General features: G+C 43.7%; 1 protein-coding gene across 3 annotated transcripts in view; it reads left to right on the top strand.

Annotated features, from left to right (window-relative positions):
* Shtn1 (shootin 1) overlaps positions 1-27,307 on the top strand; it is a 102,767-nt gene that overhangs the window by 58,971 nt on the left and 16,489 nt on the right. For 2 of the 3 annotated variants that reach the window (XR_386512.3, NM_001114312.1), the window contains exons 11-16: positions 1,528-1,627; positions 7,307-7,389; positions 13,205-13,314; positions 17,208-17,261; positions 22,016-22,136; positions 26,773-26,965. Coding sequence is in view for 2 of the 3 variants with exons in the window: in NM_001114312.1 (NP_001107784.1) it covers positions 1,528-1,627; positions 7,307-7,389; positions 13,205-13,314; positions 17,208-17,261; positions 22,016-22,136; positions 26,773-26,965 (661 nt within the window). In the remaining variant the exon portion in view is untranslated. The remainder of the gene's footprint in view (positions 1-1,527; positions 1,628-7,306; positions 7,390-13,204; positions 13,315-17,207; positions 17,262-22,015; positions 22,137-26,772; positions 26,966-27,307) is intronic. The other variant, NM_175172.4, reaches the window with a different exon arrangement.

Raw genomic sequence — 27,307 nt, 5'->3', positions numbered from 1 at the left:
CACATAGACCTCATAGACATCTAGAAGATCTGACACCTTCTCCTGAGTTCCACAGGCAATGGATACACATGGTGAACATGGATAGATGCAGGCAAAACACTCATATACATCAAATAAAATAAATAAATCTGAAAACAAAAGAAGCACAGAAGAAAAGAGTTTATGTCTTTTACTGGGTGTGGTGGCACGTGAATGTTCTAGCTTGAGGGAAGGAGTATGAGTCTGGGTTCTCTTAAGGAATAGGACCAATAGAATGAACATGTGCACCGGATTAATTAGGAGATCTGTTCTTCTGGATTACAGGCCGTGGTCCAGATAATGCAATGATGGCTTTTTCTCTACAGAACGGTCAAGTGGTTTAGTCCAGGAGGTTGGGTGTCTCAGCATTCGTAGTCTGGGGCCAAAATTGGGAGGATTCCCACAGAGTTTCTTTAGGCTATGTTAGAAACTTGAAGAAGGTTCTAACACCGGTGCTCTGAGCCTCAGCATCAGGATAGATGAGCTTACCAATGAGAGCAGGGCAAGTAGGTAAAAAACAGGGCTCCCTTCTTCTGTGTTCTTTTTTCTTGGCCTGGCTCCAGAGATGCATCTCCCCGTGTCAAATAATCAAATAAGCTTGATGTTGACCTATCACACACACACACACACACACACACAATTTGGTATGGAGAGTGTAATCCCTAGCTCCACACTGTCTGCTTAAGGATTGAGAGGGAAAGCATGACCAATGAAGGACAGTGTGTGGTACCCATCACCTGTTAGGCTGGAATAATCTTTTCTTTTGTGGTGTGGTGCCAGAGATTAAACCCAGGGCTTTGTGCTTGTTAGGCAAGAAGAGCTCTAGAATAGAACACACCTCCAACCCTGTGGTACAAACTTACATTGAGCCTTTTGAATTCAAGAATGGTGCTGTGCCCAGCTCTGTGCTAGGTCCATTAACATTGTAACAATGTTTTATGTTGTTGTTATCATTCCATTAACATTGTAACAATGTTATATGTTGTTATTATTATTGTAACGATGCCTATGTTGTCATAGCTTGTAAGAGTAAATGAAAATGTCCATAAGTTACAGGCATTTAGGAATGTGGATCTTTACTGTTTGCTGTTTTTTAAGAAAATTGAGTATAGGGGAGAAGAATGCAATTACTAAAATGTGTTACAAATGTCATTTTAGTAGCCCTCTGCATGCATTTAGCGTCTAGCAGGAATAATTTCTTGGTGTTGGAGGAGTGATCTCTTGTTACCTACACTCCTTCAGCCTATTCACTTGTTACTCTCCGCGAATTAGCCACATTCTTTGGCAGTTGTTTTAATAGATGAAGGCTTAGATTTTGGTGATGTCTGTTAGTGAAGGACAAGATGAAACAAAGTTGCAAGTCTGCAGTTTTCTCTGGAAATGTCTAAGAGTGCCCCAATCTTAGATCTGAGAGAGGCTGGGTTTTTCTGTTACTTGCATGAACAGTGTGTAGTGAAGAGTACGGAGTCATTTATCTCAGCTCTTTCTGAATGCTTGCTCCCTGTACAGTGGATGAACTTCAGAAGCGAGTGAACCAGTCTGAGAATTCGGTACCTCCCCCGCCTCCTCCTCCTCCACCTCTCCCCCCTCCACCTCCCAATCCAATCCGGTAAGTACCATTGAGGACCTTCCTGATACTGATTGATGCCCTTCCCCATACTGATGTCATTCCATGTCCTTGACTCTGCTAATCACCATAGTCTGTTTTGTTTTGGTGCTTTTCTTTACTGAGATAGTCTCATGTATCCCAGGCTAGTTTTGAACTCACTCTATAGTTAAAGATGACCTAGGATGACCTTGAGTCCGATTCTCTTACATCTGCCTCCTAGTACAGGGATTAAAAACACGTGCCGGGCTGGAGAGATGGCTCAGTGGGTAAGAGCACCCAACTGCTCTTCCGAAGGTCCTGAGTTCAAATCCCAGCAACCACATAGTGGTTCACAACCATCCTTAATGAGATCTGACTCCCTCTTCTAGTGTGTCTGAAGACAGCTACAGTGTACTTACATAAATAAAACAAAAAACAAAAAACAAAAACAAAAAACAAAAAAAAACACGTGCCACCAGCCCCAGCTTCTGCATTGCAGGGAATCAAACCCAGATATTCAAGCATGCCAGGCAGATGCTCCAACAGTTCAGTTCTATCCTCAGCCCTGTCTTCTTTCTGATACCAGCTTAGGTTGTATCGTTAGGGAAGACAGTAGACAGCAGAAAGGAACATTTCCTAAAGTCCAATATTTTTCTGCTTCTTGTATATCCTTGGGTTTTAAATAACCTTTCGAAGAAATCCTCTGGATCCACATATCCCCTTGTGAGACTTAGATTCAGTGTCAATGTTCCAAACTCCAAGAGGTAGATGTTTATCTTTCAACTCAGATACTTGGAATTTTAAAATTCCACCCCTGTAGTGGGATTTCCTTCACCCACCGGCAAGACCAAGGAATTTTGAGGGCATCCAAACTGTTTTACTCTTTTCCCCGTCATAATTTGAATTTGAATAAGCTTATACATTTTTTTAAAGTCATAACTTAAAACCTAAAGCTACTAATTGTTGTAAACTAGTGATTAATCTAAAAGTACTAAATATCTCTTATCCCAACCTTGATAGTTCAGCCTTTAGTAATTCTGAAAGTAGAACCTTCCACAAGAAAAATTATTGTTTAAGATCTTGGCAAAGGACTCCTGTATGCAGGCAGGAATTCTCTTTTTTCTGAAGCCTGGCTGGTTTTCATCATTACCTCCACCTGACTTATATTCTAGAGAGACTTTGCCTTCTTGGTGATTCTACCCACCAGCATCCAGAATTAGAGGAGTCAGGCTACTTATCCTGATGGCTGCCTACCTCCTCATGAGGTTAGTTAGCTGCCTTTGGATAATTTATTCTTGAACAAATGGCATTTAAACTTCTGCTGGATGTTTTAGCTTTCATTAACTCATGTGATTTGTTTAATCCTTTCACACAGAGAAGCCCTTTATTCCTGCTTTGCACCTTAGCTGATCCAGCTGAATAGAATGTGTAGCGTGTTCCTCCCACAGGACTATGGAAATGGGACTTTGCTTTTGAAAAAGAGTCTCATTACTTTGCCTTGCCGAGTTGGGTATGACATAATCTACTTTAAGCCATTGAAGTAGTTGAGGTTAAATAATCTTTACAAGTGATCGAGTCCAAGAGTCAATTGAAAGAATTTCAGGTATTTTAAATTCTCTCTCTCCTGGGAAGCTAAACCCATAGGAGATATTCCAAAGGTGACATTTAAAATGGGAAATGCGTCACTCTGATCTTTCTCTTGGGTCTAGAATTTTGAGCTGATAAGAAAGGTCACTTCTATGAGAAGGGAGAACTATTAAAAAGCAATTACAGTCTTGCTGTTGGCCTTTGATTTTTAGCCTTAGAAATGCCGAGAGCCCCTAGAATTTAAAGTGTGATCAAAATAGAATTTCCTCTACAGAACTCTTTACACTTATACTGAGAAGTGAATATAAGAATCAAGGCTATATATGCCTCAACCACTGACTCTTTTGTAAGACCCCTAAAAGAAAAATTTCATTGAATAATATGAATAACTTTTAAGATAGATTTAAATAGTATGGGATATAACTTTTCAGGAAAAAAATGTAAAAAATACTTTCTTGTCAAAGATATTTTGCATATGTATTGAGCTTTCAAGGGTACTAAACCCACCCGTGGTTTCCAACTTTGTTCTTGAGCCATTTATTTTATCCTGAATAGATCATGGATAGAGTGACCATGGTAGGGATGGGGAAGGGACTCTAGCTTTCTGACTTCTCTTAGTTTCTTCCAGCTCCTTTGACCTAGAGGAAAGATACCTTAGAGGAAAGAGGAAGAAGGTGTTGGTGGGTCATGCTGTAATGGAAGGACGTAGGATAGGTCCTAGACAGCATGTCTCATGGTTAGAGGGGTAGAGGATAGGGGTGGGTCTTCCAGCATGAATGAGCCCATAGGATATAAATGTAGACAAAGAAACATAAACACAGGGATACTTCTAAGAAATAGGTTGACTGTTTCATTACATGTACACCATACTTGCACAAACTAAGATGGCTGTCCACTTACTAGGCAATGTTCTCTTCTGAGAACATTATATATGTGGCCTCTTATTGACTGAGCGGTGACATGTGACTCTATAGACTCATCACAGGGAATTGACTCCTGTGATTATAGGGGGCTAATAAGTCCTAAGACCTATAGGGCAATTGGCAAGCTGAGTACCTAGGACATCTACTGGGTGTTCCTCAAGGCTGATTCCAAAGCCTGAGAACCTATGGTAGAGTACTACTCTGAAGGTTGGCAGACTTGAGATCCAGGAGGCCATTGTGTAGTGATGCAGGTTCAAAAGCAGAAGAAGACAGTGTTCCTATTAGACAGCAGAAGAGATTCTTTCTCATTGGTGACAAGAGCTGCCAATCTTTGTTCAACTCAGGCTTTCAGTGATTGGGTGAGGTCGACATCTGCGAGGACAGCGTGGCTCTCTCAGCCTACTAGGATAATTGGGTATAGGTGGACGAGTGAAAGCTTGGGTTGTTGGTCTGGTTAGTTCACCTAATGAGTGGTTGCCACCTAATGTATTTTCTTTGTAATATACTTTCTCTCTTGATCATTTGTCATTTTTCAATATTGTAGATTCTCCTCTGAGTGCCTCATGTCTCCAGCTTCGGCCTCAACATTCTGCTAACATTTTCTGCATCCACTTAGGTGATGGACAGTAAAGAACATGTGTTCTTATTACATACATGCAAATATATGCAAATAGTTTTATTACATACATGCAAATATATGCAAATAGTCTGAGCAGCACAAACAAATCCCTGTTTGGTGTAGAACAACACTCAGTGTACTGAGATATGAGGTTGTTAAAGAGTGTGATATCAAATGAGACTGATATCACTTCTGGCTGGTGAAGACCTTCCAGTCCTGCATGGCATGGGCTCTCAAGTGGACACTGAATCATCTTGGGGGAAAAATAAAAACCAGTATTTTATTCCTTCTAGCATCGGAGATTAAAGATATGATATTTTAAAGTCAAAATTCCATACAAACTAGAAAGTCTAATTAAAAATAAAATAGTTCTATTTGGGATCTTAGTGAGACCACAGAAAATAAAAAAGAAGGGGTCTGACATTCAGTAGTAGGATCAAGACTGCCAAAGAGGGAGCGACTGTAATGCTTTCAGCTGTGCTCTGTGAGGAGATTGCCCAGGGTGCCTGGTAAATTTAAGGAAAGACAACTCAAAAGAATATTAGTGAATATAGCCAAATGCAGAAGTAAAAAGTAAAAGAAAAATTTTAAATTGAAAGATTCACTTATTTATCTAATGCATATGAGTACACTGTAGCTGTCCTCAGACATATCAGAAGAAAACATCGAATCCCATTACAAATGGTTGTGAGCCACCATGGGGTTGCTGGAATTTGAACTCAGTACCTCTGGAAGAGCAGTCAGTGCTCTTAACCTCTGAGCCATCTCTCCAGCCCCCCATTCATCCCTTCCTACACACTTGTTTTGTGGTCAGCCTCTCGGGTCACCTTCCTCCGAGCTCTATTTGTTAGAATTTACCAAACAGGGTATTAATAACAAAGTTTAAAAAAAAAATAAAACTTCTTTGTAAAGTTTTATTTTATTATTGTGTGTGTGTGTGTGTGTGTGTGAGTGTGTGAGTGTGAGTGTTAGGGCATGCATGTGGAGGTCAGAGGAAAACTATTAGAAGTTAGTTCTACCCTCCTGCCTTGGGCTCTGGTATCAAACTCAGGGATTGGGTTAATGAGGCAAATGCTTTTACCCACTGAACCAGATCACTGTCCCTTTGTAAACATTTTTGTAAAGAAATGCTATCATATATGCAGAAATGTATATAGTATGGGATGGGAATCCATGTGGTAAACCAAGAAGCCCCCTCCTTTCTTTTTACTTTCTACAGCTGACTTTTTCCTATATCCAGTGTATTTTTTTTCCTCAGTCTACTTTATTCTTGAAGGTTCTCTGTGTTATACTGTGTGTGTGTAAAATAGAATACTGTTCATCTTATGCTTGTCTCAAGATGTGCTTACCCAGTGCTGTGCTGGCAGAGGCTTGTTCTATTGGCAGGCTAGGGAAACGATAGTCTGTGTGAAATTTTTTGTACACGTGTCTGGCACACACACTTGTGTCTCTGTGATACAGCTGTCACTGGGTCACGCCTACATATAGCTTAGCTTTGTGAGATAATGCCAGATAGTTTCCCATAGCGGTGATGGTGACTGGCATGCCTACCTCAGCTGCAGATCTCTCAACCCCCATTCTCAATGGTTTCAGACGTGAGTTTTTCTTTTTCTTTTCTCTTTTTCTTTTCTTTCTTTCTTTCTTTCTTTCTTTCTTTTTTTTTTTTTTTTGCTGATGTGATAAGCAAATAATATCTGTCTTTAAAGCCATGTTCACTTAATAATTAAGAAAAATCAAACACTTTTGTTTGCATGTTGGGAACTTGAACATCATCTTTCATGATTTTTTTTCAACTTTTTTTTCCTTATCCATTTTTAAATTGGGCTGTATTCTGTGTTAGTTTTATTCATGGAACCCCTTTATCTATTTGCTAATTTGTCTTTTTACTGTTCATAATGTATTTTAAAGGCACTCAGTCTTTTAAATTTTAATGTCCAGTTTGTCATAATATAGGTTTTATGTGCACTTTTAAAAACCCAGGCTGGAGAGACAGTGGTGCAGATCTGCTCTGTCCCCAGGTGCCTGGCTTACACTGTGCAAGCTGGGTAGTCTACACTCCTCTTTTATAAGCAGATGTTTATCGATGGCATACCCTGTTTTGTTGGGGTTGAGTGTAGGGTCCCACAGGCTAGCTGAACACCACCGCTGGGCCATATTCCCTGCCCTGCACCGCTATTTTGTTTCAAACCCACACTAAATTTTTGTACTTCCTTGTGTCTGGAAAGCACTTCATAGGGAACCAGTATTTCTTGGATAACTGGTTCTGTTATCCGAAAATTCTTCTTATCCATTTCCTTTTATAAAGCTGTGTTCACTGATGTTGGCAGCTAGTCCCTTTCCTCTAGAGATCAGATTAGTTTTATACAGGACATGTAAGACATTTTCCTTGCCTGTAAACTGATGAAGACCATAACATTGACCAAAGCAGAAAGCAGCTGCTTAAATTCTAGTTGAGAATTCATGCAAGTATAGGGGAGTTGGTTTTCACCGAACATTTAGAACTATCCGTTTTGCCAGTTGGACAATAAAGCGGCCACTAATTCCTTTGGGATCTCTTTCTTCTTCCCAAAGGTCCCTCATGTCTATGATCCGGAAGCGATCTCACCCCAGTGGCAATAGTGCTAAGAAAGAAAAGACAACTCAGCCAGAGACAGGTAAGCTTCGTAACTATTCAGTTCCCCTCAAGCTGGTAATAGTGGGCAGCTTGTCAGTAATTGATGTGTTTGCCGAGCTCTTTGAACAGATTTTCGGACCTTTGAACTTCCAGAAGGATGGGCATTGACCTCTGTCTTAGGGTTTTACTGCAGTGAACAGACACCATGACCAAGGAAAGTCCTATAAAGGACAACATTTAATTAGGGCAGGCTTACAGGTTCAGAGTCTATTATCATCAAGGTGGGAAAATTGCAAATCCAGGTAGGCATGGAAGGCAGAGCTGAGAGTTCTACATCTTTATCTGAAGGCTACTAGCAGAATACTGGCTTCCAGGCAGTTTGGATGAGGATTTTATAGCCCACACCCACAGTGACACATCTACTCCAGCAGAGCCACACCCATTCCAACAGGGCCACATATACTCCCTGGGTAGAGCATAGACAAACCAGCACACCTTCCTCCAGCTTACTGTCTAGACTAGATCAAAGAGAGTGTTCTAAGAACAATGCTTTCTCTGAGAATGGCTCTCTGGGGCATGATGGAGAGGGAGTAATCCCAAAGAAGATTTGGAGAAAGACTTCTTATCAGTGTCAAGGAGGCCAAGTATCTTATCAGCTGTACACTACCACTGTGTCACAAGCTGAACCGACAAGATGCTGATGTTACATTCTAGTGTAATTAGGCGTGGTGTGAACAAGTGACCATCCACATAGATGTCATTTAATGCAACATTTGGGAAATACTGTGGGAAGAAGCGTGTGTCTCTGAGAATCTGTTTTGGAGGACTGCTGGCATCATTAGGCAACATTCAAGTTGATTTGGAGCGTCAAAGACGCAGTGTTTGGGATGAAAAATACCCAAACAGCATAGCAGTATGTTCAAAAGTCGGAACAGGGGAGAAGCTTCATGCATCAGAAAAACCTAAAGACTGCTCTGCTGCCTTGACTCAGGACCCAGGGAAGAGGGCTGAGATGTAGGTGGGAGCCAGGTTCTCAAAGCAATGGTTGAGATGCTGATGTTTCTCCGAAGAATAGAAGTTTCAAGTAGGAATGCAGTGAGATTCATTCTCTAGAACAGTCACTCTGCCTGAAGTTTGGGAAAACAAAGAATGGGGAAGGGGAGGCTAGGCAAGCAGACAGACAGGTGGGCATGGCAGATAGACAGACAGGTATGTATGGCAGGCAGGGTAGGCACGGCAGGCCGGCAGGGATGGCAGAGGAATGTCAATGCCTTAGACCAGAGAACTCAGGCCTACCTCTGGCTCCTAAGTGCTGGGATTCAAAGTGTGCGCCACCACTTTGGCTTAAGTAGCTTTCTTATATAACCCAGGACCACCTACCCAGAGAATGGTGCCAGCCACAGTGGACTGGGCCCTCCTATATGACTTAATAATCTAGACAACCCGCCACAGGCTAATCTGATCTCCGTCATCAGTTGAGACTCCCTTCTCAGGAGATGCTAGGTTGTGTCAAGTTGGCAGTTAAAGCTAAGTAGGATATCTGCTTTGATATAGCACTTCACGGTCCATGAAGGATTGCTGAAGGATTGATTGGCCTGTTCCCAGCTCCTGAGTCAGTCTGTCCTCTGAGCAAGGTGTGTAAGTGTATGTGTATGTGGCAGTCATGGTGGTGATGTCTGCACGTGTGTGGATGCAGATGTGCAGGCCTATGTATGTATAGAGGCCAGAAGAGAACATCAGGTGTCCTGCTACATCACCACCCTTACACTGTTGAGACAGCGTCTCTTATTGAAGCTGGAGCTGATCCTCCTTTCTCTGTCCAACACAGTGCTGGGGTCACAGACACCTTCAGCCATACTCAGGTCTTTTTATATGGATTCTAGGGATTTGGACTCAATTCTTCATGCCTTCTTACCTACTGAGCTATCTCTGTAACCCTGTAACTCCCCTTTGGGAGAGGTAATCCTACTGTAGTCAAGAAATTTCCTTACATTCATATTCTGTAAGTCAATTCTAGACTGATTCAAATATGATGTACCCTCTTGGAAGTTTTTAACATCATGATGATATACAGTGGCTTGGTTTTTAAGGTCTTATCAAAAAAATTAGCAAAATGGGGAAGCAAAAAGAAACTTCATTTCTTCTTGGTAATAAGCAGAGGTTTTCTTGAGTAACAATGTGGTAATTTCTTCCATGGGGGTGTCTCTGTCTCTCTTTCTCTCTCTCCTCTCTCTCTCCTCTCCTCTTTCTCTCTCTCTCTCCCTCTCTCTCTCTCTCTCTCTCTCTCTCTCTCTCTCTCTATCTCTCTGTCTCTCTCTCCCCCTCCCTCCCTCCCTCTCTCTCTCTCCTTTTAAGATCTAACTTATTTTCCAAGTGGGTCTAAAGATTTAAGCCCCAATTAATTACATATAGTATTCTGATCCAAGACTGACCTTGAAGCCCTAACTCAAAGAACCTTTGGTTTTGTTTTGTTGGGTTTTTTTTCCTTTCCGCCCGTGGCAGTTCGGTAACATTAGACTTGTTGTCCTCATTAGCCTCTTTCTCTAATCTCCAGCATCCTGCATATTTCCATTGTCCTCCTGATTACATGCTTTTGTGAGACAATTACCAACTGCGCGATTGCAGAAGGAATTACAAAACATACCACGGGTGCTCCGTAGGTGATTCATGCCGGTTTATTAGAACTGCTTAATAGTTCAGAAGTTCATATAGATTGCTTTTTTGCCATTTCAAAAACAGGTCGGTGAGAGGAAGAAAGCCTGTGCGGCTAGCTTAGCACTGCCCTTGTGTTGCGCCTGAGTAGGGAATCTGATAAGAGTGATTTCTTTTTCTTAAGACCAATTATGCCTTTATATTGGGGGGAAAAAAGGCTGAGAAATTAAAGCCTGGTTTATAATCTGTGCACAATACAGATAGTGGCACTTCTCTGAATTATCACTATGATTCTGGCAAGCAAATATAAGGAGCTACTTTAAATTCCTGCTGGTAGATGCTGTCGCAGATTTGAATGGTGTGGCCCGTAATTCTCCATCTGTCTGCCTTAATTAGTTTCTGTATGGTGTATTTAATTGGGTTGCAGTCAGTCCTTGCAGAGCGCTAATCTGTTTGTAGGCGGTGCTCCCTTCCCCATGCAGCTCTTCCTAGTCTCACTCAAAATGGCAGCCTTTCTGAAAAAGAAAACAAAACCAAGAGGGAAAAAAAAAAAAAAAAAAAAAAAAGAAGGTGTTTTAAAACTGGTCTCTGCGTTCCCAGGACTAAACCACATCCCATGCCAGGTGCTTATGCATAAGACCTGGCTTTTTGAAAAGTCTCCTTTTGAACAGGGTCAGGAAAGCATATGTATGTACAGATACTTGGACGTCAAGGGAGACGGCGAATGAGTGAGTGAATTTCTTGTTTGCCCCCTTGTAGATATTTGTGAACCATCAGAGTAAGTTTCCACCCCCAAATTCTATTTGAGGGAACATAGTTAATCAACCCAAAGCATAGGACATTTGTTTTTCTTCGTTTCTCCCCCCCCCCCCAACATTTTTCATTTGTTGTTAAGTTCTGACTTGGGTACTTGTGTTTCCTATGTTGCATTCTGTGATGTTTGATACTGATTGTCAACTCCATAAGATCTACAATCACCCAGGAGACAAACCTCTGGGTATTCCAATGAGGAAGTTCCTGGATTAGGTTAATGGAGGTGAGAAGACCCACTCTAAATGTGGGCAACTGTTGCTGGCCCTGGAGCTGGCTAGGCTGAATAAGAGGACAAGTGCCTCCCTCCCCCACAGTGATGGGTTTACTCTTGTACTGAGCTAAAGAAACTCTGCCTTCCTCAGGAGGCTTTGTTTTTTCTCTCATTGTTGCAACAATGAGAGAGAGTTACTAAAAAGTAACTAAGACGGCTGTGGAAAGATGACTCTTGGGTCTGAATCATGTTCCACATGGAGACATTTTAATTCTTAGTTTTCCAATAGCCTCTGAGGACAGAATTGTCTTTGAAGTCAGATTATACTTACCAACGTAGCAGTGATTCAGCCATTTGGTGCTACAGAGTTGAGGGTAATAGAAACTTGTAAACTCTGGTGTTCCCTTAGGGACTCAGAGATGAGGAATGGCTACCCAGGTCCACATGAAGTCTTCTCAGGAAAGAAGACCTGAGTTAGACCTGAAACAAGCACTGGTTAGTTTTGGGTATACTGTGGTCCTCTTCATCTAGAAGGCAGCCTTTGTGAGCTTAGCCATCTCTCCCCAGAAGTACAGACATCATATCTGTTTAAAGCTAGAGTTCAACACTGATCAGGCAGACTGTGAGTCTGCCATCGAGCCTAGGTCTCAGTGGGCACTTAGCTTCCGTGTGTCAGCTGGAGTGAATTCACTAGGAATAGCAAGGTCTAGAAGCACATTAATGGTGACATGTTCCAAAGTGATTCCATACTTTGGCCAAGAAATTCTTTGAGAAAAACCAAATTGATTTTGGTCAACAAGTTTCAGTTTAACTCATTTGTAATCCTCGGCTGTACAGGCAGCAAGCAAGAAAAATCAGACACTCGAGGCTAAGAAGGTAGCTCAGTCAAGAATGTTCACTCCACAGGTATAAGGAACTGCATTCAAATCCATTAAAAATTTTGTTTTCATGCCTCTAGCCCCAGAATTTGGGGACAGAAATGGCAGATTTCAAGAGCTACCTCACTGGCTTGGCCTGGTCAAAACGGCAAGCTTCGAATTCAGTGAGAGACCCTGTCTCAAGTCAGTACAGCAGAGAACAATATATGAAGACATCTGGTATCCTGTTCTGACCTCCACATGTGTACAACATACACACACACCACACACCACACATGCACACGCGTGTGCGAGCAAACACACACACACAGTAGACAATACAATAGGTGGTTTTATTTTTTTCATATGTTGTTTGCTCCTGAGTCACACCCCAACCCCTGAAAGCTATAGTCACATTTAATGATTTCATTTAAGTCATTGCTGGATGCATGTTTTAAAAACATGGATTGGTTAAATAGACTTGAAAAAAGGTTTGCTTAAATGTTTCCTATTTATACAATTCCTAAACAAAACATGGTATTAAATACAGGTTTGCCTCCTTGGTGTCCATCTCTTGACTGGACTTCTTTCCCTTAAAGAAGAAATCTCTTTGATCTCTTTTAGATAGGCTTTATTCCACTTTCTTTGATATACAGGATGTAATAACTTTTAAAAAAATCTTTGAGGCAAAAATGGATGATTTGGGAAAGGCACAGAGGCTGGAAAGATGTCTCAGTGGGTAAGAACACTTGGCATGAAGACAGAAGTTCAGATCCCCAGCAACCCCTTGCAAACCAGGGCTTGGCTACACAAAGGTGGAGGAGGTGCTGGAGACAGTGCGGGGCTTGCAGGCCACCAGCCTAGCCCCAAGTTTAGTGAGAGACCATGTCTCAAAGGACTAATGTGGAGAGAAATGAAGTATGACACCAGTGTGCTCTGGTGGTCTCTGAACATGTCTACAAAGGCATTCAGACAACACACCCGGGAGGAGGAGGGAGAAGGGGAAGACCTGGAGGTAGCCATATCTCCAAGTGTGTTTTTGTGTTATATTTCTCAGAGGTGAGACCTTATTGCTTCCCATGCTACAAACTTTGATTGTTATAATTCTGAGTGCTCTGATTAGAAATTCTTCTTAATTAAAAAAATGTATATATATTATTTGGAACATTGCCACAAAGTAGCTGTCACCCATAGTGAATTATTGGTGTTCTGCCACAGCCTGAAAAATGACTTCTGTTAGTTCACACAGCACAATGTCACCAGCAAGAGGAATTTGCCATTTCTTGTGCCTAAAATGATTTCTGTCTGTGTTCTTCACACAGCTGAGGAAGTCACAGACCTGAAGAGGCAAGCAGTGGAAGAGATGATGGACAGAATTAAGAAGGGAGTTCATCTTAGACCGGTTAACCAGACAGCCAGACCCAAGGCAAAGGTATGTACAGCTGTGCACCCTACTCTCAGCTGTGTGTGTGCCTGTCTGTCTGTCTGTCTGTCTCTCTCTCTCTCTCTCTCTCTCTCTCTCTCTCTCTCTCTCTCTCTCTCTCTCTCTCTCTCTCTGTGTATGTGTTTAGTTATGGGTATTTTGCCTGCTTATGTGTCTGTGTATACTGCATTCATGTCTGCTATCCAAGGAGGCCAGAAGAGGGCATCAGTTTCCTTGGACTTGGAGTTATAGGTGGTTGCCTGCTGCCATGTAGGGGCTGGAAGTCAAACCCTGGTCCTCTGAAAGAGCATCCAGTACTCTTAGCTACCAAGCCTCCCACCCTTTCTTTCCTTCTCATCTTTCTTTTCCTCCTCCTCCTTTTTAAAGTAAAAGTTTGGAATCTGATGACAGCTACATCAGGACTGACTGCCAAGGCTTGGAAGGTAATGTGTCCAAGACGTTTTCAGTTCTGTAGGAGCCTGTTTTGTGAGGGCTCTGTGACTGTAGGTGAGTCTGAGCTGGTTTGGAAGGTCATACATCATCTCTTCCAGAGGGGCGTTGATGGGAGTCACCATGTCAGACAACTAAAAGTTGCTGCCCTCTCTCTTTGATCCCTTGTTCTCTTGTGGGTTTCTGAGTATCCGCTCTGTGTCAAATACTGTTGTGGGCACTGGGGGCTAAGGCAGTAAGGGATACAGACTTACCTCCCTCAGACTTCAGTTTATGTGTAGGGGGGAAACCACATGGTAATCGTGGAAGAGACCTAGTGGTAGAGTAAGCCGGTTTGCCAGAATACTGGCAGTTGCCTCCCAAGTAGCACAGTATGGGGATCCATGCTGGGTGCCCACACAGACCTCCTCCCCCGCCCCCTTGTGTCTGTCTATCACATTCAAACAGGCCCAATACCAGTTTTTGAGATTTCTCTAGAGAAAAAAAAAAGATATCCTTTCTTTCCTTGCTCTAATGAGATGTGGGCAGCCTTCTTTTCCTTCTTTGTTCACCGTACTCCATGGCTCGCTTCTGTTTTTCTTTCAAGACCGCACCTCTTTTGTGAGTGCGTGAGTGTGAGCAGGAACACGCATCTGAGCCTTTGTGCCTGTGCTGGTTCATGCAGATACATCCATGTCTGTGATGTGCACATTCCTGTGTGTGTGGGAGAGGCTAGGGAAACCTGAGGAGCCGCCCCTCAGGATGACTCTTGCCTCTCTCACTGGCCTGGAGACGGCCAGTGAGCCGCAGGGCTGGGATTATAAGTCTATGCCACCACACTAAACTCTTTTCAAATGAGTTCAAACCCAGGTCCACGTGTTGGCAAGACAAGTATTTTACCACTGAAGCCATCTCCTCAGCCTCAAGGACACTCTCCTCTAACTTTGTGAACTCCTGTGGAATAACTCCTGAATAGAAGCTCTAAGGCACCTCTAAAGTTGCCACTTGGTAACCTGCAGGCAAGACAGGCAGGCAAGGTACAGACTGAAAGAAGGAAGAAGGAAGTCTTACCTCACATCTAGGCAGACAGAAATTTCAACCAACTGTGCCTCTTAGGTATGAGCCAGTGATCTGGAAGCAGGGTTCTAAGTAGGGGAGGAAGAGAGAAGGAAGCTGGGTAGAATAATCCTGTAATAGTTTAGGTGCTACAGCTGGACAACCCTACTGTGTGTGACTCAATGAGACTGTTGTAAGGATCCACTGAAATGAAATATGAAAGCATTTTAAAATGAAGGGTCTGGATGCCACCTTGCAAAGACATTATTTTCCTGTCTTTTACGTCACAACCATTATGGAAATAAGTGAGAGCAAATTATTTCTAGAGAAAAATATAGTATCATAATAAAACCAAATTAATTTAGAGTAAAAAAAGTGTTAAGCTTGCTGTGATGGCTCCTGCCTGCAGTCCCAGCCGCTGGGAGGCCAGGGAAGGAATACCATGAGCTGGAAACCAGCCTGCGAAAGACAATCTCACAAACAAACAAACAACAACAACCCATTAACAGCATCTTCAAGCAAGGGTGCCCTGTGTCTGCTTTCAGCCTCAGGACATTCCCTTCTACTTTCTTCCCTTGCAACAATTGGCCCTTATTTCTTCTGAGCTCAAAATCTGAAAAACATCTCAGCAAGGATCTGTGGACAGCTGGGCTTTTCACTGGCTGCCATCAGACTGTGTTGGTGTAGCACACTGCCATCAGACTGTGTTGGTGTAGCACACTGCCATCAGACTGTCACGGCAGCACTGAGTGACTAGGCTGATAACCTCTGCTATTCATGGTCAGTGTACTCTTGAATCTAAACCTCTTCCCCAGGACCACAAGTCTCAGAATGTCACAGCCCTGATAGTGTATGATCCAGGCTCCAGAAGGCTTCAGCAGGACCATACAGGTGAATAACAGCTCTTTTGATTGTGCCTTTAGGTTGGGCATTGGTCTAAAAGACATGGTTGTCATGTCATTTTTCCTAAGAGCTAAGCCTGTATTGTGGATAATTATTTGCTGGCCTATTTTCCAAATCTCTTGATATTCTAGGTAGGTAGAACCGGCCTGGTTAGAATTAGTGTCTTAGCGCTTATGTCTGATACTGAGGAAATTCTCATTTTTCAGAAACCTGGGCTGGGAAGGTTGAACATCCTATCTTGGCTTTGTCTTTATTTTTGAAAAATGGAAATGGGATCATTTAAAAAAAACATTAATATTATATTTGTCTGTATGTGCATGCATACATGTGTGGTTGTGAGTGTGTATTGACGGAGTCAGAGGTCAACTTGGGGGACTCAGTTCTTTCCTTTAACAAGATGGGCCCAGAGTTGAACTTCGGTTGTTGGGCTCGAAGGCTCCTGCAGCCAGGGGTACTAACATTCTCTGTTGGTGTCCTTTCCTCCTGATGTGGTCTTACTGGGAAAGGCCCATTTCCTGTCGGTGGCCAGCCTTTCTGGAACTAAGAGAGCCATAGGAATTCTTTGCCCAGCACCTGTTTTCTTCTCTCACAGTTCTCTAGCCCACCTCCCTTTGCTGGCAGAAGTCTAAGCTAAGTCTAAGAAGATCTTGCTACTAAAACACCTGATGATTTGAAACCAAATCCTTAAAATCTAGTATTTACTAAAACCTTCTGTAGCTACAATGATACCCACAAGATGACACACTGTTTGGAAGAAGGTAGCCTGAGTCCTTTTGCTTTAAATATACCTTCTAAGTTTTTATCCAGTGGCCATCTGGTAGCATTGAAATGACTAATGTTTTCCTCCAAATCTCAAGTGAAAAACAAAAACAAAAACAAAAAACCTAACAACCAAGCTGATTGTGAAGCATAAAGGTCAGGGAGATGGCCTGCGAGTAAGGGTGTTTGCTGTGAAGGCGTGAGGACCTGGGCTCGGGTCCCTAGCACCTAGCTGAGCATGGCTACACCACAGCACCTGCACAGGGTGGGAGAGGGAGGGTGGGGGAGGGAGGGTTAGGGAGGTTGAGAGTGAAGCAGATGCAGGAAGATCCAGGGGGCTTGCTGACTGTCAGCATCTCCATAGTCAGCAAGCTCCAGGTTTGGTGAGAGGCCTGTCTCACAGGAGCAAGGTACAGAACGATGAAGAAGGAGACTTACATCTTCCTCCGTGCCCATGGTGCGTGTCCTTGAGCACACCATGAACATACGCCTAACCCTCCCACCTCCACAAGGATCACTTAAAACTTAGCACATAAAAATCCTTGTATGGAGCCGGCAGGACAGCCCAGTGCGTTAAAGAACTTGTCACTGAGCCTAGTGATCCATTCCTGGGACCCCCGTGGCGGGAGAAAAATCTTGCAGGTTGTTCTCTCCCGCCACACACACTTCATTCATTAAAAAAAAAAAAAAAAAAAAAATTCAAATTTTCAAATCAAATCACACAGTAATTTTTTCTTTCTCCTTTTGAATTACAGCCAGACTCTCTCAAGGGCTCAGAAAGTGCGGTGGATGAGCTGAAGGGAATCCTGGTAAGTAAGAGCCGCTGCCCGTGTTACTCTGACTTTTCATGAGTACTTGTTTTGGGGGTGTGTTTTATGTCCACTCTTAGGCTCGTTTCTTTGCACCTTGGCTACCTCCAGCCATTGGTGGCCAGCCTTTCTGGAACTAAGAGAGCCATAGGGATTCTTTGCCCAGCACAGACAAATGCCTTGTTGTTGACTGTGTTCTACAAGAGTGGCCACACACTCAGCAAGTCCTTGTTTGCTATAAGAGTACCCCAGTCCCACCAGTGTAGCAGGAAGCTCAAGGCTCTGCCCTTGTGAGAGAGGAACATGGAATTCCTAATACCTACATGTAAATCTGAGCTTAGAGCCAAACATAATGGTCTAGTGTTGGAGGCTGCCGGTTCCCTTCTGGTTTTTCCTCATATGCAGCCCTGGCTGGCTTGGAACTTGAAATGCTCTTCATGCCTTTGCCTCCTAAGGAATGGGGCTATAAGTATGCACCACTATAGCCATTTTATAGGGTGCTGGGGGTCCGTCCAAAGGCTTCCCCAAGGCTGCAAGCCTACTAGGCAAGCACTGGATTAGCCAAGCTGTTTCCAGCTCCATGAAAGTCTTTGTCACTAAGTTCATTCTCTCAAAGTACTTCCTGCCTGCTGAAAACATGTCCACTGCCCACCTCTAGCCCCGTGTCTCTTTTCCAAGTAAAACCCGGGGCCAGTAGAATCGCTCCCGAGGAGCCTCTCCAACCGTCTCACAGGAAGTGCTTCAGGCTCAGCTCTCTTTCAGACTCCATTCCAGCCCAACCCTAGTTATTATGCACAGTTAGTCAACAGACATGGGGCGGAGGTGCGGGAATAATCCCTGCCCTGTTTGTTGTTACTGTGCTAATTAAGCATCACGTGTAGACGTCCACATAATGACGGTAAACAACATTATTTTCATCAAGAATGACTTTAAACAGTAGACTTCACAGAATGGCTTAATTAGTTTGCTTTAGTTTTAAGTGAGTGGGATTAGCCCTGAAGAGTGGTGTATCACTGGCTAACAGTGGTGGTCTACCTACAGAATCAAGGATTAGACAGCCCCTGACAAAGGGCTTGGCTCTTAACCATACGGATCCTATGATGGAAGATTTTGTCATCTAGGGCTCTGCCCCTTTGACAGCCCCTTTTGTTGCTTCTTCATTTGAATGCTAATTCCTGTGGTTGAAGAAGTCCCTGGGGGCCTTAGGAGAGGGAAGAACAGCTCTGGTATCTAAGAGCCAACTAGACTCAGTGTGACTTGTTAAAAATTTGATTTATTAAGAAAATCAGATAATACGTAATTATGCAAAAATATATCAATGGCAGATAGTGCTGGATGGTAGCAAGTTTAATGAATATAGCATTATCATGTGTGTGTGCACACGTGCTTGCATGTATGTATGCATGTGTGCATTGCACACATGCTAAGCTTGTGCTTGACCACCAGTCTGTATCCACAGGACAAATTTGTTTTTCAGTATAATATTCACTACAATTTTATATTACTTCATGTAGATAGATTTGTGAAACTATTTATGATTTATGAAAACTCTATTTGAGTTCTTTCTTAGATCTCTGCCTTTTCTGAGATTCATGTATCAATAGGAGTAATAATTCCAGTATTAATATTTCTTTGTATTAATTGTGGACCCCCGTGGCCCTATCCCTACTCTTCTTTGCCAAATGACACTCTCTTCTACCCTGGTAGGAGTTTGTTTGAAGGATGTTCCCAGGGGCTGGGGTCAATAAGCCACATTCATTCTTACATGGGAGAAAGTGGAATTCCAGTGCAATGTATTTCCAGGGCTATAAGGATTATCAAAGTCCACACTGTAAGGATTATCAAAGTTAGCTGTGAGGAAATCACGTGACACATCCTGGTAAACATAACATGTGACAAAGCAGATATTAAGAGTTATGGTGAGCCTCAAGCCTCATGGCAAGGTAGTAATGGGACAGCTGTACCAAGAGGCACAGCAGATAGACAGGTGTTCTGATGTCCTGGAGTACAGAAAACAGAACTTCATGGGGACATTACTACTAAAAAATGGCTGTAACACATGGTGTAAACTTTGGGCTTTGGAATAATGAGAGCCGTTAGATACAAATCTCTAGCCAAGGTGAGCTGGAAACCTTACTCTATTTTTTTTTTTGAGGTGTACAGTTTTCAAGCCAATTTTTAAAGCATCAGTATTGACACTCATCTTTCCAAACTCGTATCGCTTAATATTTTAGGCCGAACATTTTGTATGTGCAACATTCACCAGGTATTTCTGTGTTCCTATCGAGCTTCTAAGGCTTAGGAAGTGGAGACTCTGGAGGCACGTTGTCATTTAAAAGCTACTTTATGAACAGATAGGAATGAATCTGCTCTGTAGCTCAAAGACGCACCCTCACTGTTCCCAACAGGTGCAGCCATGGCGGACTAGTCTTTATTTGACACCTGAAAGTTAGTGCGGTAACATTTGTAACATTCGAAACACTTGGGAACTAAGAGTGCTGAATGCAATGGTGATTTGAAACAAGATAACTATTTAGGGTTTTAATCTACATCTAAAACCCAGGCGTATCTCTGCCTTATGGTCCTGAGCCTCACTGAGTTCCAGGTCCTTGTGAAGTGAAGTAGTTGCGTGTACCACATGCACCACATGGCTTCTGAGCCATCTTCCGACTCGTGCATTTTGTGAATCCAATAGAGAAGTAAGGATCTCAGGAATAGATTATTCTATTAACACAGAATTAGTAAATGATCTGATTAAGGTAGAATAATCTTAATTAGCCAAGTCCGTCCTCATTTCATCTGAGGGTCCTGCAGAACGCTCCTGTCCTCCAGTTGCCCACACCTCTAAACTTTACTCAACGTTAGCGGCATCAACCCCATCAGGGGGCAACCGAACAAAAATGGGCGTTGGGGGGGGGGGCTCACAGGTTAGATCTTAGAAAATAGATTCTTCGGCATCCCAGCGAGGATTGGGGGGAAATAACGTTTATCCAAAGACAGAGCTGAAAGGCCATGCAAAAGATGAATTTAACAACGGTAGAGAGCATGTCATTTCCTTTCCAGCAGCCGTTTCCATTGGGGGAAATCATACGGTGACCTTGAGCGTCAAACAATGTGACTGCTCTGTAAGTTATTTTCACGGTGAGAACCGTACGGTTTTTAAATAGCTGCTCACACGCGTCTCAAATGGTAAGTTTCCTAGAAGCTTAAATAGAAATGACGCGAGGATACTTGTTCTTTACACTCTTTTCAAGTGTGTGGAAAGTGGCCATTCATTCTCTTTAATTTCCAGGAACAATCATGCCTTACTGTGTTTTTCATCAACAAGTAGATAGAGACCTACAACCCAGCGAACCAAGTCATCTCACTTCTAAACTTAAATAAGCTGTTAAATCACACATGTCACGTTCCTTCTGGATAGTTTACCGATCTTTGCAACAAATGAAAAGCAAAATGTCTCATTTCCAGGGGGAAAAGTGTCACAGGCTTCTTAGAGTATGTCAGTTGATCAGGCAGCTGGCAGCAACGGTGGTTAGAGCCCCTCCCCCTTCTCTATCTTTAAGCAGGTGTGGTCTCTGCCTAAAGATAATGAGGACATTGTCACAACTTTTCCTGTGTAAGATTTGTAATCTTCTGATTTTCAAAAGGAACTTTTTTTTTTTTCTGTCTTATGGTCTAGGGGATTACCATTTCTAAACAATAGGGCCCTGAGTATCCTTCCAGGAGCTGGCAGCTAGGAGGGAATAGGGGTAAAAGCCCTTAGCAAGTTTGGCTACAAACGTTGCTGAACAAAAGCTGCTTCCAGATCCAGGAAGTTGCCCTTTGTCTCTGCTGACTAGGTCTTGGGTCTCCTGATTTGCCCTGTCCCCTCACTAATGGTGCAGCTGAGGAGGAGCTCTTCAGAGAGCAGTAGGCTCTGGTCATGAAAGTCTTGTTACTGGGAAGCTACGTGTTCATCTTTAAGCAAGGAGGACCTCACTGCTCTATTCAGATGCTCCTGTGGTAGAGGAGATAGGGAGTTACTCTCTCCCAGTCACAGACTTCAAGGGACCTGGATGAGAAACCATGGCATTGGTCTTTGCCTTAGGAGCCATGGCCAGTTTCAGGAGCCTCACTTAATGGCCTCTTGTTGCATACAGTGTCTTCTGTGCACTGAAAAGGTATGCATCCATGTTCTCGTCTGTCAGCACGATGGAAGTCATGTAGGACCATTGTGTTCCTGTCCCATACTAATGCCAAGGTAGCTTAGCCTGCTACTTCTTCAGGTAGATAGACCACTGGGGACCCTTATGTTGCTTCTCAACAGGAACATTGCCCCCTGGTATGCAGCCAGGGTCATTCACTCAGTAACAAGACCACATAGTTTCTTTAGCACCTGAGGACTTGTGCTCTATAGTCCGTGCTGCTGCATGAAGAGGCTCTTCAAAGGTGAGTGGAATATTCCGTCCTTCACGGGTAGATATCAACATCTACATCACCAGTGGACACCTGCGTAGTCAGCTCTCTGAGAGCTATGCCTGTATGACTTGCTCTTCTGAGACGAAGCTCCCGTCTCCACCGTCAGCAGCATCTTCTGGAAAGTTCTAGTACTTTGTGTCAGTGAGGGTGTGTGTGCCAGTTTGAGAAACTCACACATAGACATCTGTATGTAACTTGTTTTGTTTCTTAATTACGTTTTGATTCTCACAATGTTTTATTGGTTTGCATCTTCTGTTCTTTTGCGTATTATATTAACCTTTTTGTTTTTGTTTTAGGGGACACTTAACAAATCCACTAGTTCGAGAAGCTTAAAATCCCTTGGCCCTGAGAACAGTGAAACTGAGTTAGAGAGGATTTTACGTCGCAGAAAGCTGACGGCAGAAGCAGATAGCAGTAGTAAGCCTCTCCAAGCCCTCTGCTCTCCTTCTCTCCTTCCTCTGAGCACCTTCCCCATGACATCATCTTTCAAATATTAGTCTTAAATGTTTAGCTTTTTAAAAAAAAAAGTGAGTGAGAAGTCCTGGCTGCATAGAGAGTGTCTGCAGTGCCTCAGGAGATGCTTGCACGGTCACCGTAGTCATCGGCATCTTTATATGTAGGTAACCAAGCATGTGTGGATTGGCCCTGTTCAGCAGGAGGTACCCTAGGACAAAGGCCCATGTGAAGACATCCGGGTGGGTTTTCTCATACACACATACAAAGTACCCTGATAATATTCACCCCAATTACCCAATCTTCTCCCCTCCCCCTCACTGGTCTTCCTTTTTCCAGCTAGTCACCTTTCTAAGTTCATGAAGTTTTGTTTGTTTTTGTAGTTTGGATATATGTGTATACACACACACACACACACACACACACACACGTTTTGTTTTTATATGTGCAGGAGCATCGTGAGGACTAGTTACAGGAACACAAGAAGTTTACCAGGGCTGTACCACCCAAGGAAATGTCTACCCCCTTCCCTGTTGCCTTTAGCTGACAATAGCTCCTTAAGGAAGGATGGACGTCTAGCCCTTCTCTCATCAGGGTGGATTTTGTCAACAGTACAGCATCAGATGGAGGTTTGGGTGTTCCAGACCCAGCCTGTCTTATTCTCTGCTTGCCCTTAGGTTACTCAGTTTTTCTGTGCCTCTGTTTCTTTGTGCCCTCTCTCATGAGGACAGGCATATGCTCCCAAATTATTCGCAAGGGGAAGTAAGGCAGTCCATGAAAAGTGCCCTGCCCCCGACTCGGCCCGGCATGGTTTGCAGTTTGGGAATTACACATCAGTTACAAACACAGAGAAACACCTTTACTCTTCATACCCAGTCTCTTCACACGTCTGCCAGTGACTCCAGCTCTGCCACCAAGTGTGAGCTCGCCAATGCCATTGGGTGCTGGAGCCGCATCATAGTCCGTGGATTGCGTCACAGATCAGTTCCAGACTTTGGGTGGATACAGTTGTCTGTGTGAGTTTGGTCATGGCAATTTATGAAGGTTGCCCCTTCATTAAGGAAGCTGGCTCGGAGAAATTATAGTGAGGGAGGACTATTTATCGGCAACCAGAGATAATGGGCTGAAGTTTGTAAGACTCGCCTTGGTGTGAGACAGACCATTGGAGTGATCTGTGGAGTCATGTTGACCAGCTTTAAGTTGCTAAAACTTTGTTTTAGACAAGGTCTTGCTATGAAGCCCAGGCTGGCCTTGAACTCATGCAACCTTCCTGCATCAGCTTCCCCAGGGCTCACATTCTTGGCAGTCACCCAACTGACTGAACTTGCTAGACTATCCACGATGGAATTGTGAAGGTCAAGCTCTGCTTTACACGAGGATTCACTTAACTGAGTGATTCCTCAGATCAAACTTGGCCAGAGAAGCAGCTGTGCTCTTATGACAGACATAGGAGCGCTCTGAGGAGATGGTTACTCGATCCCTGAGTTCAGTCCTCAGAAACCACGTTTTGAAATCCATGACTTGTAACCCAGTGATGGGGAGGTGGAGAAAGGGGGCCTCCACTCTGGAGACAAGGGATGCCACACTAGACAGCCAGGTGAGCTTTCAGAAGAGTGAGCTCCAGGACAATAAGAGACCCTACCTCAAAACAAGAGACACCACCCTGACCTAAACATGGTCAGTTCTTAGTTTAGTCTGCAGATTCTACGACAAAATCTCACACAAGGACTCTTCCCACCCTGCAGACAACCTGACAGGAACCTTAAAGAGGTATTCGGAGACATTTATATTGTATTAACACCACTCAGCCACCTTCCTCATCCATTTTGACTTGGTGCCTGTGCCAGCCTTCCCAGAATCCACCTGAAGGTGCTCCTGTGAGCCCCTCTGCTTCAGGCTTCACTCGAGTTTTACTATGGAGAAGTACATCGTGTGCTTTGCCACTCTCTTTCTCATTCCTCCAAAAAAAAAAAAAAAAAAATTCTCCACTCATGGATTTAGTCAGGCACGTGCAGCAGCCACTGCTCTTGAGCTCTGGGGAGGCACTTTGGTTTCAGTCAATGTGAAAGTGGGATTGCGAGGGAGGAACACATTTTAGAGACACAATAAGAATCTTCTGTTTGATTTCGTTTTCACCAGTGAGTTCAGTGTCCCGTTCAAAGGAAGTTGCAATAAAACATAAAAATCCAGTACATGTGGGAGCTAGCTCAGGTGGTAGCTCAGTTGGTAGAGTGTGTGCCTAGAGTGCATAAAGCCCTGGGTTTGATCCTGGGAACCACATAAACAGCATGGTGGCAAGCACCCATAATCCCCCTTTGGGAGGCAGAGACAGGAGGGTTAGGAATTCATGGTCACCTTCAACTACACAGTGAGTTAGAGGCCAGCCTGGGCTAAGTTCAGTCCTTCTTTAATTTCTTTTTTGGTAGATCCATTAGTACATGAACCAAGAAGTACGATCTGCCATTGGTAAAGTACTCTGTACTCTGAGGGGGTGAATCACAATCTAGCAGACCTATTCATGGGCTCATGGCCTCGTGGCATGTGACCTGTGACATTCACGGGCTTATGGCCATTAGTCTTGTACACTAAGACTTATGGGGAATAGGGGAGGGAACAGGTAGAGGGAGGCTACTTTAGGAAGCAGCCAGGCTTTGTAGACCCGGCCACAGGCTCATGCACTTTGGATGCACTGTCTTGCTCAGTTTTCCTTCTGGGTCTGGCTGCTGCTCCCTTTCCTATCCAGTCTGTTGGCCTGCTGAACTGACATGTCAGGGATGAGCAAGAGGCCCTTAGGAAACATAGGATGCAGCAATCATCACCAAAAACATTCTGCCTGCTTCATTTCTTTTTGTACGTAAGGAAAACACAAACCCTGGCTGAGCTCTCGGCCCCCCTTCCTGAGTGGCTTCAGCTGTAGAAACAGGCAGCAGGCATCTGTGTATTCAAAAAGAGATCTTCCCACAAGAACAGACATGCTTAAGGCTGTCTAGTGTTGCTGCAAAGTTACCAAGGACAAAGCAGAGCAGAGATGATGGACTTGACTTCATGTCCCTGTTTTCCAGGAGCTTCTTGGCTTGATCTTTTCGCCCTTCTTGCTGCCTTCCATTATCCCCAGGTGACATAAGGCTTAGTGAAGCTGGAAGGAAGAGGCCTTTCTGAGCAGAGCACTCAGGCACCACACCAGCCTCTCTGTGCAGCTGGTATAGATGAAGAAGTCGAGTCAGACCAGTCACCAGACCTGAGGGGGTTCTGTGCCACAGAGTCAGGCTGAAGGAAGAGTCCAATAGAACTGAGCAAATTTTCAGTCTCTCTGAGATAGGTATTCCAGCCATATTCATAGCTACAGAAAAGACTGTGTCTCCCGAGCTGTTAGCATTAGGGATCTGCGAGCATTTTGGATTGTATAATAACAATTTGGGAAATGGTTCTCTTCCTCTCTTCCTTCCTCCCTCCCTTCCTTCCTCCCTTTCTTCCTTCCTTCCTCCCTCCATTCCTCTCTTCCATCCTTCCTTCCTTCCTTCTCTCTTTCTTTCTCTTTCTTTCTTTGCCCTTGGTATGTAGTCAAGAGTAACCTTGATCTTTTGATCTTCCTGCCTCTTCCACCTTCCAAGTGCTAGGGCTATAGGTGACACCACCATGCCCAGTTTGTGCAGTGCCGTAGACAGAAGCCAGGGCTTCATGCCTGCCATGCAAACACTTCCCCACCGGAGCCACGCCCTGAACCTCAGGACATCTTCAATCTCCCAGCTCTCTTCTCAGTGATGTCCTTCAAGATTGTGTTCTAACTTCACTTTGACATCATTTAATTTGCACATTTGTGAACTGCTTGGTCTCTCAGTTAAAAAGCGATCCTTCTGAAGTTTTAAGATGGATATCCTTTGAGGCATGCTACTAGTGAAAGCTGAGGGTGAAGCTTAGCTTTAAGCCTGGGAGTTCTAGAATGCTGTGCCCATAATTTCAGTAGCAAGCCTTACTGTAGCCATTTAAATCCTGTCCCAAAGAACAGCAGAGACCAGAAGGTAAACAGCCCAAACTCTTTGCCACTTAATTTTTATAATCTTGTGTCTATATTTTTTAAGAGGCAATAAATCCACTTACCACTCATTCACATTAAAATGAAAATGTTCATAAAAGCTGTTTAATGCTCAAGAAGTCTTCATGAGCCTTTTAGAAAGAACCTTTTGACATCGGTCCATTTTCTGTTTAAAATGCAGAGCTGAGTTTTCGGAAGAATTAACTCTTGAGAGGCAAAATGGTTCAAGCGGGGCAGTCAGAAAGCCATATTTGGAGGGAAAAAAAAAGTTTCCACCATTGCAGTGTTGCTGAAGACTGGTCAGTGAAGAAGTGTGGCTAGAGATTTTGTGACCTCTTAAAGGTTTGCACACAATGTCCCAGCATGGTCCAGGTGCCCTAAAAAGTAGAGTTACCCCAAAGCAAAGCAGATTTCTAGTAGGGATTTTTTTTTTTCCTTTTAGCAAGTGCTTACACTTCTTAACCAGCTTGGCCTTTTTGCTTCCTCTGGGCTTTTCAGCTAATCTTTCAGACCCTTGATAAGCATCACACAGAATTATTAAACTTGAGGTATGTGTTTGGTTTTAAGGTCCTACCGGGATATTAGCCACCTCAGAGTCCAAGTCCATGCCAGTGTTGGGTTCTGTATCCAGTGTAACAAAATCAGCCTTGAACAAGAAAACTCTGGAGGCAGAATTCAACAACCCGTGTCCCCTAACACCTGAGCCAGGTGAAGGGCCCCGTAAATTGGAAGGATGCACGAATCCCAAGGTTACCTTTCAGTAAGTAACAATGTTCTTCATTAAGTAGAATGTAGACGAATCTCTAATGACTGTCATGCCTTTCTTTGTTGCTCTTCAGAAAGACTTCCATTCCGCCTGACAATCCCCTTTCTCCCTCCCTTGAGCCAGCTTCTGCTTCTAGGCTCCCAGCTTGGTGATTCCTTCAGCTCCATAGTAAATGCCACATGTCCTGAACTGGTCTAGCCATTGGGTTTGCCTCCTACACAAAGACTTGACCTGGATGACAATCCTGCCCCAGATACCCATCTTTCTACAACAGCTCCCTAGCCCTGGAGAAGCCACGGCATCTTTCAGACTCCTTTTGGAGCCTGCATTTGTCCA

This window comes from Mus musculus, chromosome 19, assembly GCF_000001635.26.
Source record: "Mus musculus strain C57BL/6J chromosome 19, GRCm38.p6 C57BL/6J".
In the NCBI taxonomy this organism is placed as follows: Eukaryota; Metazoa; Chordata; class Mammalia; order Rodentia; family Muridae; genus Mus; species Mus musculus.
This window is presented reverse-complemented; position numbering and strand designations above follow the sequence as displayed.